The 18,367-nt window shown below is 37.5% G+C and overlaps 2 protein-coding genes across 2 annotated transcripts; one reads left to right on the top strand and one right to left on the bottom strand.

The window, feature by feature from the left end:
- Positions 1 to 3,513: 3,513 nt before the first annotated feature.
- Positions 3,514 to 4,165, bottom strand: LOC118747777 (pupal cuticle protein C1B-like). The gene is made up of 2 exons (XM_036481904.1): positions 4,088 to 4,165; positions 3,514 to 4,009 (listed from the first exon to the last, which is right to left on the bottom strand). The coding sequence occupies exons 1-2, from the start codon at positions 4,097 to 4,099 to the stop codon at positions 3,605 to 3,607; spliced, it is 417 nt and encodes a 138-aa protein (XP_036337797.1). The 5' UTR covers positions 4,100 to 4,165; the 3' UTR covers positions 3,514 to 3,604.
- Positions 4,166 to 4,626: 461 nt separating this feature from the next.
- On the top strand, positions 4,627 to 16,009 carry LOC118747564. Its single transcript, XM_036481613.1, has 6 exons — positions 4,627 to 4,716; positions 4,779 to 5,213; positions 5,413 to 5,432; positions 15,259 to 15,326; positions 15,387 to 15,433; positions 15,506 to 16,009. Exons 1-6 carry the CDS (start codon positions 4,705 to 4,707, stop codon positions 16,007 to 16,009), a joined length of 1,086 nt encoding a protein of 361 aa, XP_036337506.1. The 5' UTR covers positions 4,627 to 4,704.
- Positions 16,010 to 18,367: the final 2,358 nt, after the last annotated feature.

Here is an 18,367-nt window from a genome sequence, read left to right as displayed (position 1 = left end):
AAAAAAATTTTACATACAAATGTATGCAAGACAAGTCGAAAAGCGTTTTTCTAAGCAATACATTTTAAATCACAAGAAATTCACCAAAAAATGCTGGTTCTTCTTCCTATGAAGTATAGCTCAGTACAGGAAATAGCCCACTGTATAAAACCCAGCCAGCGTAGCTGAACATATTTATGTATGTAGTTAACAGCATTGAACTTCAATTGCAATCCAATATGCTAAGCAGCATACCTGCTGTAGGCACCACTTTGCCGCCCCTCGACTCGGCTGATATGTACATACATACATACCTTCCGCGTCGCCAGCCGCTTGTTATGCTAAAACGAATCTAGAAAATGCAATTAACCGTCGCAATGCAATAATGCACGTTTGGGTGTTGGAAAGCAGTTTACGAGAGAAATATTGCAAGCATATTAATGTAATTAGACGACAGCGCTGCATCAATGCCGACCAATCAGTTTACTATAAAAGCCTGCGCCAGTTATAGCAGCATCATCAAAGTCTTTCTTTTCGTGTTCACTGCAAGTACAACGCAACGGTAGCAGCGCGCAAAAATGTTCAACTTATACAAATTGGTAAGGACGAAAACGACGAATTAAATATTTATCCACATATTTCATTTACGCTCTTGATTTACATAAATAGTTCGTGGTGTTCGCTGCGCTGCTCAGTCTGACGGCCGCACGCCCCAGCATCCTGTCGCCTATTATCCTGCCATCTGCCGTCTCGCATCAGAGCATCACTCAGGTTCATGCACACCATCCTGTGCTTGTGGCTACACCTATTGTGACTGCCGTGCATCCCGTCCTTACACATCCCATCATCCACCATCCGGAGCATATCGTTATTGGTTAGAGTGCCACTCACCACCACAGCTGACATGGCCGCTTTGTTACAATTTCTTTCGACTGGACTTTTTTTTCTCTAAAAGTGAATACTCAGCACCTGCCACCATCTCACACATCCGCCTGCCACTATGTAATCCAGACACCCGCATTATCGCTCAATCATATAGAGGCATACATATTCATAAATCAAGGAGTTTATGTTTGGTATGCGAAATTCTGCGATACATTTTTTTTTGTTTTCTATTTAGCGCTTGTTGCGTTGTAGTGCATTTCTTTTTATTTTATTTTATAGTTTTATCTTTTAATTTTTTGTTTTTATTGACTTTCATTATGAGAAGTGGTTCATAGTTACATACATACATATGTATGTAATGTGCGCCATTTAGAGATTATCAATAAAACCCAGAGCATTGAAAAAAGCAAATACCAGAGCATTTTCTTCGAGCGTGATTTTGATGCCGCAGGATTCCGATGATTTCGCTATTGGTTCGAGTAAATAGAAGGCTTCAGCGAAAAGCAAAAAAAAAGTCTGACGCTGTCACGTCGCCACTCTTTAGAGGCCAGCTAATATTTCCAACATAGCTGCTAATACTAATACCGAAGTCTTTTGATCGCGGGATAATAACTACTAGACTAGACTAGATAGTACATTGAACACATCGTAGCCGCATACTCAGACTAAACTTCGACTCATATGTCCTGATGCCAAAAGCTCTCTTCTCTGTGTTGGGCCAACAGACTTAATCTCACCCATGCATAACAGGCTTCTAAAATAACCGGAGGTTAGAGTAGTGGAGCCAAGCCTTTGGCTTTTAGCGCTCACGACGCAATATAAAACCTATAGCTGAATAAAGTGCTGAAACCCTGAAAAGAGATGGACACTTAAAAATCCTTTCAAAAGAATTTCTGGGCTCATTTGGCCAGCACATCATTCAAAATACTAGTACAACCCGTTTAAATGGCTTCTACGACCCCATTTCATTGCCGTTTCATAGTCAACTGCATTATACCAAATATTTAGGTAGAAATAACAGGAAGCCAAATCAGGCGTGAACGGGGAACGATTAATACTTCTAATGCAATTTTTAAATAATCAAAAAATCAGTTGCACTATTCAAAAAATGAGATGGCGTGCATTAACCTGCCCGTTAAATTTTTTTTCGTAAAATTCAGACCCTCTTCTCCAAATACTTTGCACCAAACACACTCAAAATCTAGATGAAATAGTAAATTAATGGATGGTTTGATCTAGTGGCACAATACCTTTGTGAATAAAAATAATAACTCTGGAATTGTAGAAAGATATCAGCATTGACTTCACTCGGCAACTTTAACGCTTTATCTCCCGATCTACTACAGACATTTGATCGCAAGGTCACTTTGGTGAAGAAGATGTTGAGGCCACTTTGGCCCATTTAATGTCCTTCGAATATTTAGCTCCCATCAGCATCAAATTTTGTCGTTGGACGCTCATTTTTTATGACACGACATAACTCCATTTCCAATCACTCAATTACTCTGCGAGAGTGTAGCTATTAGTGGAAGATGTAGGGCTTTTAGCGGGTCATGCACATCGGGTGATATTTGCAGTCGAGGATAACGTACTGTGTTTCAATGGTGCGTCGCTGACACTGAGTCGTCACAGTCAGTAACGTTGATCTTACCATGGCACGGCGCGCTACCGTCACGTACGTACTTTTTCCCTTTCTCACTGCGTTTCCTCCTGGACAGTGACTAGGCGGGCGAAGCGAACGTAAGATACAGACCAATTATGTTCAATAAAAACAATCAAAAAAAACTAGAACTAGAGCATTACTGACAAGGACTTCCTCGCCTGGGCAGCGAGAACCCCATTCAAATCAGGAGGTTTTGACAGCCAGCTGTAGATCAAAGTACTCTGTCGATCGATCACCTTTTTTCCCTGCAGAAATAAGATATATTAACCCACTGCAAGTTATTAAATTCCACAGGCTGGATTTAAGAGAAACAGCCAATGCGAGTTGTGTTTGTGGAGTTGTTTAACTCGCCACTTCAACCAACCAACCAACCCGATCCTAAAAGGGAATAATAAATCAAAGTCTAAAGATGCTTATGAACCAAATGGCAATCAAAGAGCTTAGACACTACGAAAAAAAAAGGTTACATATGTAAATCTAAGTTCACGCTACAATTAAATTTTAAATGATATGAAGATATTCAAAGTACAGTACTGTTTCTCACTGTTGATTATATTGTTAATGGGCAAACACGCTTAGCCTGCAAGACCGTGGGTAGTCAGTTAAACAGAAGCTGAATGAGCGCTCATAATTAGTTTATACCTACTGTATTCAACATAGTGATTCAAACTTAGTTAAAAGAGCAAACAGGTTTTATTTCGCACTGAGAAACTGACCACAAACTGACGATTATTACTATTAATGCCTAAAATTATGCACCTTTTAATAATTGATACGATCGTGCCATGCATTTTATTTCGATAGCCAAAAGTTAAGCAGTGCAGGCATAAAATACATGCATAAATTCATAAATAATGCAGCCGAGGTAAGTAGACAGATTTTAAATGATTTTGTACGCTGAAGGACCGAAATAATTACTGCAGAAAAAAAATATCAAGTACTTCGTTTTTGTCTTGAATTTGCTCCTTTAAAGTAAAATAACGAAATTTTGAATTATATAAAACAAAGACATAATTTTATTAGAGCACTTATAAGTAGTACAAGGATCAAGTTGCTAAATCGTTAACGAAAAATTTTCTAATGATGATGGAGTGTGTAGGCCAAAGGAGCAGCATGTACGGAGTGCACTAGAGGAGCAGAGTGTACGGAGTGCACCACAGGAGCTGAGTGTACGGAGTGCAACACTGGAGCCGAGTGTACGGAGTGCACCACAGGAGCAGAGTGTACGGAGTGCAACACTGGAGCCGAGTGTACGGAATGCACCACAGGAGCTGAGTGGATGGTCGTCTTGACGGCATGAGCAAGAACTGGCTCGACCACGGATTTACTGTGCACCTGTGTGATGCTCTGATGGGAGACGGCCGAAGGTGCGCTGTGCACCACTGAACCAACCTTGGCCAACACAGGCTCATGGACTACATGGTGAGTTTCGATGAGGCCAGCGTTGACGGCGACGAAGGCGAAGACGCAAAGGAGAGCGATCTGTGAAATAAATAAAGGAAAAAGATTTAAAGTTAAGGCTTTTCTGTTCTGTTAATTTCGTTGCGCGTTTGTTCTTACGTTTTTGAACATTTTGAAGTCGATTGAGTTTGAGCTGTTTGATTAAGCGTTGAACTGTTGGCTGGTGACTGATATTGGATGCTGCAAAGCAGCTGGTTTTTATACAAAAATTACGTCAAGTGACGTAGATATGGCATAAGTGAAGATTTCTTCGTAGCATTAAAGTAGTTATGCCAGTGTGAGTGGAGGTGGAGTTCTCAGTACTAAACGATTGATACAGAGTCAATTGCTCATTCGACTTGCGCGAAACCAATGTCGAAAATTTAACTTCTTTTGGCGCAGCTGCGCTTTTGCCTTACGTAATTAGTGGTAGTTGTAGTTTGGTATGTGCGTAAACAATAGTTTGCTTCTTTGAGGTGTATCAGCTGTTTCTCACATACATACATATACTCCCTCACCAAAACAAAATGGTAAACAAAGAAATTGTTTTGATTTTTGGACTTTTGATTACACTTCATCGATTATTCTTGTTGTACAAGTTTATCATAACAAATTAATTTAGCTGCTTATTTTACCTTACATATGTCCATAGTATAAAAGCATCATCGATGCGCACATTTGGCATCAGTAGGAATTCACTGTTTAACAAATCACCAGCCTAAGACAAAATAACTAAAATGTTCAAAGCTGTAAGTTGATATTCAGTACTTTTCTGTGACTCTTTAATTCTTATCTTTAATTATCCCAATAGAATCTCATCCTCGCCGCCATCTGCGTGTTTGCCGCCACCAGCGTCAATGCTGGTCTCATCGAAACTCACCACGTAGTCCACGAGCCTGTGTTGGCCAAGGTTGGTTCCGTGGTGCACAGCGCACCTTCAGCCGTCTCCCATCAGAGCATCACCCAGGTGCACAGCAAATCCGTTGTCGAGCCAGTGCTTGCTCATGCCGTCAAGACCACCATACACTCTGCTCCCGTTGTTCCAGTCGTACACTCAGCTCCTGTGGTGCATTCAGTACACTCAGCTCCTGTGGTGCACTCCGTACACTCGGCTCCAGTGTTGCACTCCGTACACTCAGCTCCTGTGGTGCACTCCGTACACTCGGCTCCTTTAGTGCACTCCGTACACTCAGTTCCTGTAGCGCACTCCGTACACTCTGCACCTGTGCTTCATGCTGCTCCTTTGGCCTATACTCTGCATCATCATTAGAAAAACGTGTGGTAAAGAAATTATGTTCCGATGTCATCAACAATCGTAAAAATTTAAATAAATATTTGTGATATACTATAAAAGTAAAAGAATTTGCTCTTCATTTCACAAAAAAAAAATTATGCAAGGGGTTCCACTATAGTTGATTTAAAGTGTACTATTTTTTCCATATTAGAACATAGTCGGTTATGGCCTGTTAGTTATCTAAAGGATAATCTGATGTTTGCTCCATTTAAGAGACTAATATATTTCCTAGCGAAAAAAAAATCCGATGAGTCTGGTCTGTCTAATACACAAATATATTTAAGAATGATAGAATTGTTACCAGGCTTGGTTAGGCTATGTTGCGGCGGTTGCTCCAAGCCTGAGCCATCTGGACCATAAGCATAAGTACTTTGTGATACCGATCAAAGAAACTTCGCAGGTGGCAGACGTGAGCCTGTAGATCTCCACAGAGCTGGCAAGAAGGAGCGAACCAAGGTGTTTACCTCATCGTCCTCTAAACAGCCGCGACATTGAGGATTTGTTGTGATATTTGCGACAGAAATGAGTCCTTAACCGCCTTCGGTCCAACCTAGACCAAAAAGAGCCTGCATTTCCAGAAGTCCGCCTGTTGTCAAAGGATACTTCAAATGGCCTACTACCCATGCACTCGTAGGTCTGACTGTTCACTTACAAAATGCGATGGAAGCAGAGCCAAGGCATCCTTCTACTATCTTTTGAAGCACCGTGAGCGAGTCCGAGACCGTTCTAGGCGTTTTGTTGACAGAGTAATTCTTTTCGAACGTCTCGCAGATGGGCAGCCACTCGCCTGCCTCTTTAATGACATCTAACTCTGACTGCTCAAGCTTCGACCGGTATGATAGGAGTTGCCTAGTGTCTCCTTTTTGCTACTACATATTTGATGTCCACTCATCTCCATTAGCGATGTGAGTAGAGAGAGAGTTCATTGGTGCCACTCTGACGACGCAATGATGCTTGTTATCAGACGTAAAGTCGAAGCCTGCAAAAACGTGAGAATGTCCAAATCCTGAGTTTGTTAAGCTCGCAGTGTTCCCAATTTTATCGCAGCCCTCACTTTTAAAGCCTCATCTACGAGTGCCTTACTGATGCGAATTATGATTCCGGTTCGTAGGTTCCGGTTTTCTGAAACAGTTTTCCGCCGCCTCCGAATGGCAAATGATGGTTTTAATGAGAAGTCTTTTCGTGACAGACAAACATTCCGAGATTTCCAATTGCCTGTCAAGGGAAGCCCACCGTTAGGAAACCCCTTTGTGTTTATATTCCTCGGATCCTGAAGGTATCGAGTGGTAGTGCGCATCTTTTACCACTCCACCTCGCCGGCACTAGCTCACTTTACAGAGACAGTTCTATCCGGAGCAGCCTTACCAAGGTATCTAACGATTGCTCCGGCAAAGATTTTCGATGTCAGAGAAGGCGATCTCGACCGACTTACTCTGATGCACGCATGTTGAGCTTCTGACAGGCGATTACAAGAAATCAGGTTTCTAATATGAAACAGATAAATGTACCTCTTCTGAACTTTAAGCAAGAATGAAAAGAAATTGTTTGTTCTAAAATTTCAGGAGAAATTTGTGTTACACCAGAATCGATCCATATTTCGGTTACTAAGGTCACTTATCGCATTGTCAGAGATGCGAGTTATCTAAGTGCTGAGTGAAGACGACCTAGCAATAACCCAATAATTTAAATCAAGGCAAATAGTGCGCTTCCTCAAAAAAACCAATCATATTTGAATTTAAATATGAGCGCATTTTAATATCATAATCAGCGTAACTTGTGTATGAAATTCTAAACATTCAATCAACAGCTAAAGACATATTTTTATATATATATGTATATATGTACTGAATGGAGCGAAACCGGAAATAAATGAACGGAAATCAAAATCGCAACTAATCAATTTTAAATGTTTCTCAAAACAAATGACAATATGAAAACGCAATGAGTAGGCAAGAAATGGCCGAAAGACTAACAAGTTTCATTTGTCCCACTGCGAAGGTCTTAAAAAAAAAAAACAAAAAAAAATGCTTGCTGCAATTGTAGGGAAGTAAAGTAGTTAGAGGAAAAATAGTTGTAGGAAAAAAATCTTAGAGGTTTTAATAATAAATAAATATGTGCATACATGAAATTGTACTTTGTAAATACAACAAGTGAGATTTTGGATTGAAAAAACCAAAAAAAAACACAAAAAACCAAATAAGCAATTCATCATAGGTACTCCTAAGCAATTATTTATGCCTATTATAATACTTAATCTGATTAAGTACGCACGAGTATAGTAAATGGTATGTATGTGTGTATGTATGCTTGTACTACCTATGTAAGTGGTTAGCCCTTCAAAAGTTAAATGGGCTTCTGTAATTGAAAATTAAATAAAAAAATATATCAGTGAAATAAAAACATAAATATTTATTTTCTATTATCTCAATTTTTTAAAGAAGGGAATTCTATTTTTAGCGTTAGCATCAATGTGCATATATATACATATGTATATCTTGATACTACTTAGTAGTGTATTTGCGCATTTCTACATACATATATACATATGTGTGATGTATAGTAGCAGTAAATAGGATTTTTTCACACTAGTTCCAAACCAGTAAAGTTTAAACCAGTGGTGGTTGTTGCTGAGTTTTTTTTTTATAAAACTCATTTAGTAACTTCCTTTATCTTTCAGTCTGTAGAAGAGTATAATAAATCCAATGTATAGCAACAAAAATTCACACAAGCATTCAATCGTCATTTCGTTCGTCTCAAATTCTCAACTGGCTTGTTACATAAGTTTTATAACAGAGCTTCCGAACATATACATATGTGACCTGGTCTACGGAAAGGGAGCTTACGTGCGAAAAAAGTTTTCTGTGAAAAAGCTGTTAAAAGTGAAAATCATCTCATCTTCCATCCGAATCAACCAAAAAGTGAAAATTGATTTTTTGACACCTAAGCCCCCTTTCCGTAGACCAGGTCACATATGTTGAGTGGGCTACACCGCCGGCATAGTTTTTATTTGTCCATTCTGCTATTCTCACCAGCCTTATTACATTAATATTTCATATATTGTATTTCCAGAAATTTTTAATAAATACATAGCTGTTTTCCCCAGCCTTTAAATCTTTACAAGCAGTCTGGGAATATTGCCGAATTTCAGAAGTTAGGTAATCCAAAAAAAATTTAAATTTAGGATGAACAAAGTAAACCGTGTCGAAATCTTCTGTACCTACAGTTTCAAGACTGAAAGTGGACCTGGAGCTGGCTCATGATTCAATAATACAAGGTTGGATAAATATTGACATTTGTGTCAATCGACTGCCTTGTAAGGTTGCATTTGAGAAGGAAGAGAAAGCGGGTAACCATTTTTTCCCCTATTGTGAAAAGGTAGTAGGAAAAGTAGTGTGGTAGTGCTAAAATCCGTTTTTTGTATATTATATTGAATTAAAATATTAAAGCAGATTCCATTGATCTACACAATGGACAATGAATTAACTTTTTTATGGTGTATAAACATGCTATATAGATATTAAAAATGAAATAAATGAAAATGAGAGGATTTTATTTACCTAAAATTATTATTATTATTATGAGCCTTGAGTACTGGGACCTCTAGGGTGGTCTATTGTGCGTGGCCCTTTACCCTATATATGAAGGCTTTTAATATAAGCTAGCACTTCGGTGGGCTTTTTGTTCCATATTTCGAATGGATTAAGTGTTGTACCACCTAGGTGAGCGAGTCTGCGTCTAGCGAGAGCAACACATTCACAAAGGATGTGTTCTGGCGTTTCTTCGTCCATCTCACAGAAGCGACAGACGCTCGTGTCTGAAAGATTCATTTTACTGAGGTGATAACGCAGGGAACAATGTCCCGTGAAGTACCCAGTGAGAGTTCGAAGGTCCTCCCTGCCTAGATTTATGAGCTTTTTTGAAGCTTCTTGATTTACCTAAAATTCTGACCAAAGAAAAATCTTATCGACAAATATTCCCAAATATTCAAAACAAACCATGGTTTCATTAAAACTCGAGTATATATTAAATAAAATTAATGGAATTCAAACAAATCCTTTATTCAAAGGGACTATATTGCACAACGTCTTCAAAAGAGTCACAACTCCAAATTTGGCATTTTTGAGATTATGCGCTAAAAATGTACACAGAGCTTTTATTTACCTTTCAGCAAAAGCTGGATCAAATTTTTGTTATAATTTGTAAATAATAAACCTAAGGTAAAGTCGCTCTAGCCCATATGATTATCATGTGCTAAGAAATAGTTTTTCGCATTTTCTAACAAACGTATTATTTTGAGTTGTGACTCTTTTGAAGACGGTGTGCGATATGAAGAAATATACAACTAGTAAAGATGCAATTGATACAATGTATATAAATTAATCTTGTTAAAAAATTATTATATTTGTTGCATTTAAAAATTTCATTTTCAATATCTTAAATTGAATTACATTTGGTGGACGGACACACAAAATATAAGCTTTATTGATATTTACGCTTTCACTTTTATGAGGTGGTATACTTACTTGTAAGTCTGTAATGGCTGCACTTCACCAAATAGATCGGTGCAGCTGTAATTCCCAGTGGACTGCACCAGCCAAATGTGGACGGACACACAGAGATCCTAGCACGCAAAACTTATTGGTAACGGCTGTACTTGCTGTAAAACGCAGGTTTTTGAATAACTCCGATACTCTGCAAAGAAATATGTAAATTATTTCTTTAATTCAAAATAGCTCCATTATTTTTGATTTTTTTGGCATGCTTACTTGAATTTGCGCAATAAGAAAATCAATTTCCTCGAAACAATCGATGAAACTAACGGCAGTGTTGCCTGTTGAACTTTTTATACGAAGACAATATTTCTCCTTGTCTTTTAGTAGTAGTTTCTATAAATCAAAAAAGAAAGCAACACAGGCTAAGGCAGAATGCGGGAGCGAGACAACTGCCAGGTTATCCAACCTTGTGTTATTGAATCATGGAGCTGGCTAACATCTAGAAAGTAACTTCAAACTGGAGGGAAGAAGTTCCGAATCTTGATGGAACTGATTGCTTGACTACAATTTATGGCGGCAGCACATGATCGCCACAGGTATAATCGACGGTTCACTGTACACCTTTTGCCTGCATCACGGGTATATATTAGGCTGGGTTAAAGTGGAATTGGTCCTTTGTGGTAGCTCTTCGAATGGTAACGCTCTGGTTTTCGCCCAGTGTTAGCTGAGCTGATTCCGAGGCCCAGCTTTCCAAGATGAGTCCACAAGTAGGCAAGAGAACTCCCACTCACTCTATTCTTGTTGAAAGTAGCTCGAGAGTACCACTCCTCGCCAGCTTATTAGCTATGCAGTTTCCTGCAATATCACTTCAACTGGTATCCATAAAAGCTGAGCAGCTCCGATGCGACCGAACGAGAAGTTGGGATTTCCCCTACTAGCGTCTAGCACACCGTAAGCACACCCAGGGTTCCAATTGATATTAGCCTTCCTGACCGACAGCGCAATAACCTCTGCTTGCAGAGCACTACGGTGATCTAGAAATCTAAATTTAAGGTTGATCGAGAATTCTTCGGAATGGAAACTTCCACCCATCCTTGTAAAAATTCACCTATTTCTCCTACCAACCACTGCCTCCCATCCGTTAATGGGATGTGCATGGATCAAGAGATTGTTGGTTCCAGGCTATTCATGCAGTGATCCGTATTATCAGGTTTCTAACCAAGTCTTCGAGAATATCAAAGCAGAACGAGGATAATGGAGAAAATGTTCTCAGAAGCTATTCGAGGTTAGCTGGACTGAGATCTGATGTACTGAGAATGGATAAAGAGCATACTCCTTCCTTCAACTAAATACCTAATCTTATCAAAGTGTATGGATCCAGACAATGCAACCTAGCTGGCATGCATGTAGTGCCTTAGCATTTATTTTACTTGAGAGAGCACTACCTTTTTTAACCGACTTCCAAAAAAGGAGGAGGTTATCAGTTCGTGGGAATATTTTTATTTTTTTTTTATTTTTATGTATGTTACCGCATAACTTTATATATATATATTTTTATTTTTGTTTATATGAGAGTTGAAGTCGGTTTTTGTTTTGCTAAAAATTACTTGTTTACATATATTGTCGACAAATTTTAGTCCAATTACAAAAAGTCTAGTCTCAAATTAGTCCTTCTAGCAGAATGTTATCATTTTTATTGCATGTGTTTTATTCAGATAAGTATGTACGTACATATGTATGTATGTACATTCATACAAATATCAGTTTTCCATTAACTACTGCATTTGTGTCAGATGCATGCGCGCATGCCCTTCAATCAAAATCTGGCTGGCTGCACTTACAATCCGAAAAACAAATGTGTATTCATACATACATACATACATATGTATATGAGTGCAGAAATTAAATAAACAAAAAAACGTAATAAACACTTTAATGTTGCACTGCGTACATTTCAGTAGTAACACCAATTGTATGATTCACGGTCAACATTAAAGCAGCAAATAAAAAATAAAAAATAATAATCAAAATCTTTAAATGAAAATAAATGGAGCTCACTTCAAATTGACGTAGGACCGACGACGACGACGACGACGACTCACAGATGCATGGCAGCATCCAAATACCAAAAAAGCAATTTAAGTTAAGTGTGTTTGTGTGTGAGTCCCTATGTCAAGGCTACCCTTATGCACTTACCCTATAATTTTGACAACTGCAACTGATGCCACAATCGCCAGCGTTGAGTGCAACATCAAATCGTAAAAGTGTTGATATTAATCTTAAGTTTGCGGCTGCTGTTCTCTCATTATTTAAATGTTTCTTTTTATTGTTTTCGGCTTTTGGTTATTTGTTTTCATTTTTTTTTTTTTTGTAATCAAAGGAGTTCCTTTGGAGTTACCATACACTTGCAACCTTTGTTGTGGTACATAATTATTATTTTTTTTTTTCGACAAGAATAAACGAGGCTTGAATAAAGAAATTACGCAATTTCATCTTGAACAGGCATTTGGTTTTATTAGTGGAATTCGTTTTATTTAGTGGTACAATAAATACACTTGTAACAACGATCGCAGCCAACGATCTGAAGCCAAGTTTCCAGTCAGCCCTCGCCTTTTTCCGATATTAAAATAATAACTTCTGAGGTAGAAGCTAAAGATCGCACATTGCTGTGCAATCAAAGTCATAAATCGAAGTGGAGACCAAGATATTATTCTTTGTTAGTAGATTAAATCTTACATCGATTAGTTGTTATGGAAACACAAAACTCATTCCTCATTCTCTCTCTGGTGTCCCCAGGACCACTTTTATTTGTTTTCCTCTCAGAAGTTTTGCCTTTTGCAGATGGCTTACAAGTTTTAGTACCAGAATCTCCAACTTGTTTGATGCTTCTTTTGAATAAAGCTATTTTAACCATAACACTGGAGTATTTAAAAATAAATTATCGCTTATTATCAATAAATACTCTCATATGAAATACTAAATCCAATGGTCTGTGTTTGCTTATACAGTATTCCCCGCTTAATTGAATCCTGGTTAATTGATTTCCCCGCTTTTTTGAACCACCTTGCTGCTCAAAAAAATATTGCATATAAAATACAAGTAAATTTACTCGCATAATTGAGCCCGGTTAATTGATAAAAATATGTGTTATCGAAAAGAAACATACCTTTAATTTTAACCGGTTAATTGCTCGAAAAATTGTCGCTAAAAAAATAATCCGGCATTACCGCACATACATATTTAGTAGCATTTTTGATAAACAGTAGTTGGCATCTCTGCTAAGAAATTGAAAACTTTTTTTTCTGATGACGAAAATCTGTAAGCAAGCGGCATACATCATAAGATTCGTTAAATTGGACGACCACTGTACTTAAGATACACATATTTATTTTCTTTTAATTGATTCGGTTGCCCCATTAAAAGGGATTTCTGTAATTGAACGAACTGTTCAATTAAACGAGTATCGGTTAATTTATTCCCCGGTTAATTGAACCAAAAATTGTGCAAATTTTTGAAGTGCAATTAAGCGGGGAATACTGTAGTATTTTTAACGCTCAACTCATCTTAGAATCCTTGATGATTTTTATTCCCGAGCGCACTTGTGCACAAGGGTATTATAGCTTTGTTCGCATAACAGTTGTTTGTAATACCCAAAACGAATCGAGATAGATATAGACAAATGTATACATAAATGATCAGAATGAAAAGAGAAATCGATTAAGCCATGTCTGTCCATCCGTCCGTTTGTCCGTCTGTCCGTGTACACGATAACGCGGGCAAAAATTGAGATATTTCAACGAAATTTTGTAAGTAGGTTACCCTTTATCCCGGGTAGGTTGGGATTGAAAATGGGCGAAATCGGGCAATAACCGCGCCCACCTCTCATATAACGGTGTTTTCACAATATGCAATATGCAATTCCGCAAATACTGGATCCAAATTGTTGGAAGTTTGTATTTAAAGTAGAATTTCGGCATAAAATAAGACAGTTAAAAAATTGTTGGCAAAAAAAGGCAAATATCTTAAAAAAGGCAAAAAAAAGGCAACATCAAACGTGTATATCTGGAATCAGAGAAAGCTAAATCGTGGACATTCTTAATCGAATATACTCTATCTCTTTAGCAGAAAAAAAGGCAATTTCCATAAAATCCGTTCCCTGGTAATTAGTAAGGGATGGTGAAAAATTCGTTCCTTATCGCTAACCAGATAGTGATAAGTAGTAAAAATTCTATTTCACTATCACTATGTAGTGGTAGTGAAATTTGAAATGCACTACCACTAAAGCCCTAGTGGTAGTGAAAATTTCGATTTAGTGCAATTTGCCCGACCCTGGCCATAAACAGTGTTATATTTATTGATATTTCTATTCACCTATTCAGGTCCAGTTAAAAAAAGTAAAAATACAGCTTGAATTTCGAATAAAATGAACAATTTTTTGGCAAAATATGCTTCAAAATAATGACTAAGCAAATGTATACATATGTATGGATTAGGGGGGTCATTAAAATATAAACATCTAGGACATCCAAATATCAAAATTTTTAACCAATTTTACAACTTAAAAAAAAAACAGCAAAGATTCTACAAAATTTTGACTTGAAATCTGATAAATTTGACATGTTACTAAAGCTTATTCATATCTTCATATCAATTCATAAACCCTCTGATTTATACATGCATAGTTGGACAAAGTCGAAAATTTTCTGAATTTTGTAGTTTAAAAAAAAAAAAAATTACAAACCTTGCTTGCGACCGCTTTAATTTATTTTTTAAATATTGAAATTTTCTTGGAAGTCTTGATTTTATACGTAGAACAAAAGAAAGGGTTACCCTATTATGTTCATATTTTTAACGACCACCCTAGTATGTGTTATACAAAGGCACTTATTATCATCAAAAATTTGGTTTGATAAAATTTAAATGTAATTAACCAATTTAATGCTTTGCTCAATTTGGGGCAGTTGTAAAAATGCGTTTCACTATTGATTTTTATTTAATTAATTAAAATTGCATGTTTAAATTGATAAAGAGTTTTATACGAATATATATGTACACACGTGTCAAAAAATCCATGTGTATGTATTTGCATATGCGTATTTTAATACACAGATACATCCTTGGTGGTGGTTAGAGTACGTTAAACCAATCGAAAATAGATAAAACAAAATATGCGTGTGTCTGCATTGTACTATTTTCAGTAATTAACGGTGAAAATGTTTATTTTATATTTAAAAAAATAATATAACTCGAAAATCAATTTTACTGAAAATTATTTAGGCTCATACAAATACATACACATACATATGTATGCAAGTTGACACACACGCACCCACACAAACGGCTGCCTAGTCGCATAAATAAACACAGGTCAGTTAGCTTTTCGTCAAATGGATATTCAACTGATTTTTAAATTTATTTATTTTTTTGTTGAGCATTAAAAGCAAAGTACCAAAACCGGTTGCACATAAATTCGTATCAATTTTAACGTTTGTCTTTTACTTAAGGTTTCTATTTGTTCCTAAGTACGTTACTTTTTTATATCGCTATGCTGGCGCTGAGCACAACTGTTTTGGTATAAAAACGCTACGCACAACTGACACTAGCATCAGTTCCAATTAACTTGCAATCAAAGCAACCGCTTTCCAACCAAAAAAAAAAAAACTCAAAATGTTCAAATACGTAAGTTGGATGCATTCATTATTTAAGTACTCCAGTAATTTTCTAATAATAATTTTCTTATACCTTTCGTAGTTTGCATTCTTCACCCTCGTCGCTGTCGCCGCCGCTAAACCTGGTCTGCTCGCCGAAACACACACCGTTGTTCAACCTGCAGTAGTTGCCAAAACCGCTTATATCGACAATAGCGCCTCGTCAGCCATTACTCACCAAAGTCACGTGAACTTGGTTAGGAAGGTGCCAGTTGTACCAGTTGTCCATGCCGCTCCCGTCGTCCACGCCGCTCCCGTCGTCCACGCCGCTCCTGTCGTCCACGCCGCTCCCGTCCTCCACGCCGCTCCCGTTGTCCATGCCGCTCCGGTCGTGCATGCTGCTCCGGTTGTAAAAACCATTGCCACGCCCGTGGTGCATGCCGCTCCTGTCGTCCACGCCGCTCCCGTCCTCCACGCCGCTCCGGTCGTGCATGCCGTTCATGCCGCTCCAGTGGTGCATTCCACCCATGTTTTGCCCGTCGTGCACTCAGCTCCTTTAGTCAAGACAGTTGTCTCTGCTCCTGTTGCCTACAGCTTCCACCACTAATTAGTTGAAGAACCTTAAAAAAATAGACAAAAATATTAATAAAAAATTTTAAAATTAAAATATGTGCATGTGTATTTCACTAAAAAATAATTATTTGTATGGGTTTTCCGGTCGCTTTTTAATCAAGGACCTTAATAGCAATTAATAAGTTATATTTCTAGTGAGGGCCAAAAAAATGTAAATTATTCCATTATTGGTTAGAGACATCTATCTACCCACCAAACATTTAGGATTGAGAATGACTTGGTGTTAAGTTAATAACTAATGCATGTCTAAAATCTCCAACGCTGTGCCTCCACCTCCATTTGAGGAGCATAGCGTTCCCATGAAAGCAACTTGTATTTCTAAGCTTCAGAAAAAGTTAGTCCTCAACTTGCTCTACAATATTTTGAGCTTGAGATTTATACCTAGCGAAACTACGTTTTTGTTTTTCTCTCTGACATCAGGATTTTTCTTAAAAGGACTTTGATATTTTAAAGATATGATAAAACTCAGTGCAATGTAGAATAAGAATTTGGATATCATATGAAAGAGAAAATTCTGTAGAATTCAAAAAAGTTTAAATTTTTTGATGAGTAAGGACGAAAAGGTATTGAGAAAGTCCTTTTAAAATATTACTCTTGAATATCCTTAAGAATTTTAATATTGAATACATGACCACGTCCTCGAATTTCGCCCGTCCAACTTTATTAGCTTAGAAAAATAAAATTTATTAAAAGCACGTTTTCAATACCTATTCGTCTATGTGAACTAATTTTTTTAATTCTACAGAATTTTCTCTTTAATTTGGTATCCATATTAGCCGTCATCGATTCGCCAACAGTTAGCGAGTGGCGAAACGAACGAACTCAATGAGGTATAACCAAACTCGCTATCGTCTATCCGTGCTTGCTAACTTCGTTGTTGCTTTCACATGCAAAAGTCTTCTTTAAGCGACCGGAATTCAAACATAGCGAGCGAGAAGTGGCGAATCGATGACGGCTATTATTACTCCACATTGTACTGATTTTTTTTTTAATAATTTTTTGGCTTAATAATATTTTTGAAAGTCATTTAAAAAAAATCCTGACATCAGATAGAAAAGCTAAAAACGCAGTTTGACTAAATCTGGCCCACAACTTCGTGAGCACATTGATTGTTTCGTGTGTTTTGAAACTTTGTGGTTTTTGTTGCACGGTGTAATTATATCCAAACCGTATGCATTTGTTTGCTTAGTACTATTTCTGGAACTTTCTCAATTTTCAACGGATTTGCACTTTGATAGATTTCTCGAAAGGAAATTTCAATGGAAATCAGGCATTATAGTAAATTTTCGTTTAATGGGATTATCAATAAAACAACCTGTTTTTTTTTTCCTATATTTCCCGCACTTTCATACTTTCCCGGCTATGCGCGCCCCCTAAATTTTATCCGATCGCCACCAAATTTTATATTGGAAGCACTGAGGCTAAAAGGAAACCATTTTTTGCCTGATGGTTAAAATTCAATTTGAAGGGCCAGTCTATTGTATATATTTTTTCAATATTTGATGGTAAGGAAGGAATGCGATACAAATTTAAGTTTTTTACTCCACTATGGACCGCGTGGACCGTGGAGGAATTACTATAGGGAAATGTGGGTCGCCAGTTGGAAAAGGTTTGGAACCACTGCCTTAAGGTATACATACATATTTATATGGAATAAGGAAGCGCGATAGGATTGATAACAGCCACAAGGGTATGCCCTCCAGTGGGTGTATGTGCTCTCTCCCCTTTCGTAGAAATACGCGAACTTCTTTTCACAATGAACAGCCAAGGATTTGAAAAGTAAGGTCACATAGATGCTCTGGTAATCTGCTTAAAAGGGTTGCATGAAGAAACTATCACCCACCGTATGCGAAGATGAAGGACTAACTATAAATCCTACAAAACTATTATTGTACTCTTGATAAAACACTTAAGTAGAAAGCACATTTGGGTACTGTTATCAATAAAGCGATGAATGGTTTATTTGCCTGTTGACGATGTTTTTATTAAACATGGGTCCTTACTCCCCAAATTACTTATTGGTTATTGAGTACTGTCGTAAAGCGGACTTATGTAGGTTGCAAAGAGATCTGCAAGCACTAAACTAGTTTGCATCGGCCTAAATAACAGGAGCTTTGAAAACTTGCCTCTCAGCATGTTCCAAATGGAGATGTGTGTATGTATTTCATTTTGCTCGCGCTGCTCCAACAGTCCCAATGGTCTCGTGAGCAAACCACTGGCGTGCCATTTGGGAATCCTCGGGCAACGCATTTTTCTTTGGTTTTTTGTTAAAAAAAAACGAAAATATGTAGTTTTCTTTTAATTTATAGAAACTCATTAAATGTATTTTCTT

Source organism: Rhagoletis pomonella, unplaced genomic scaffold (assembly GCF_013731165.1).
Source record: "Rhagoletis pomonella isolate Grant_MI unplaced genomic scaffold, Rhpom_1.0 Rhpom_scaffold_00012, whole genome shotgun sequence".
Classification (NCBI taxonomy): domain Eukaryota; kingdom Metazoa; phylum Arthropoda; class Insecta; order Diptera; family Tephritidae; genus Rhagoletis; species Rhagoletis pomonella.
The sequence above is the reverse complement of the archived record's forward strand: the minus strand, read 5'-3'. Positions and strand labels throughout refer to the sequence as shown.

Coding starts and splice junctions, on each gene's coding strand:
- LOC118747564 (XM_036481613.1), top strand. Junction 5,214..5,412: donor TGCTTCATGCTGCTCCTTTG/GCCTATACTCTG, acceptor TTTCCATATTAG/AACATAGTCGGTTATGGCCT. Junction 5,433..15,258: donor AACATAGTCGGTTATGGCCT/GTTAGTTATCTA, acceptor CTTTTACTTAAG/GTTTCTATTTGTTCCTAAGT.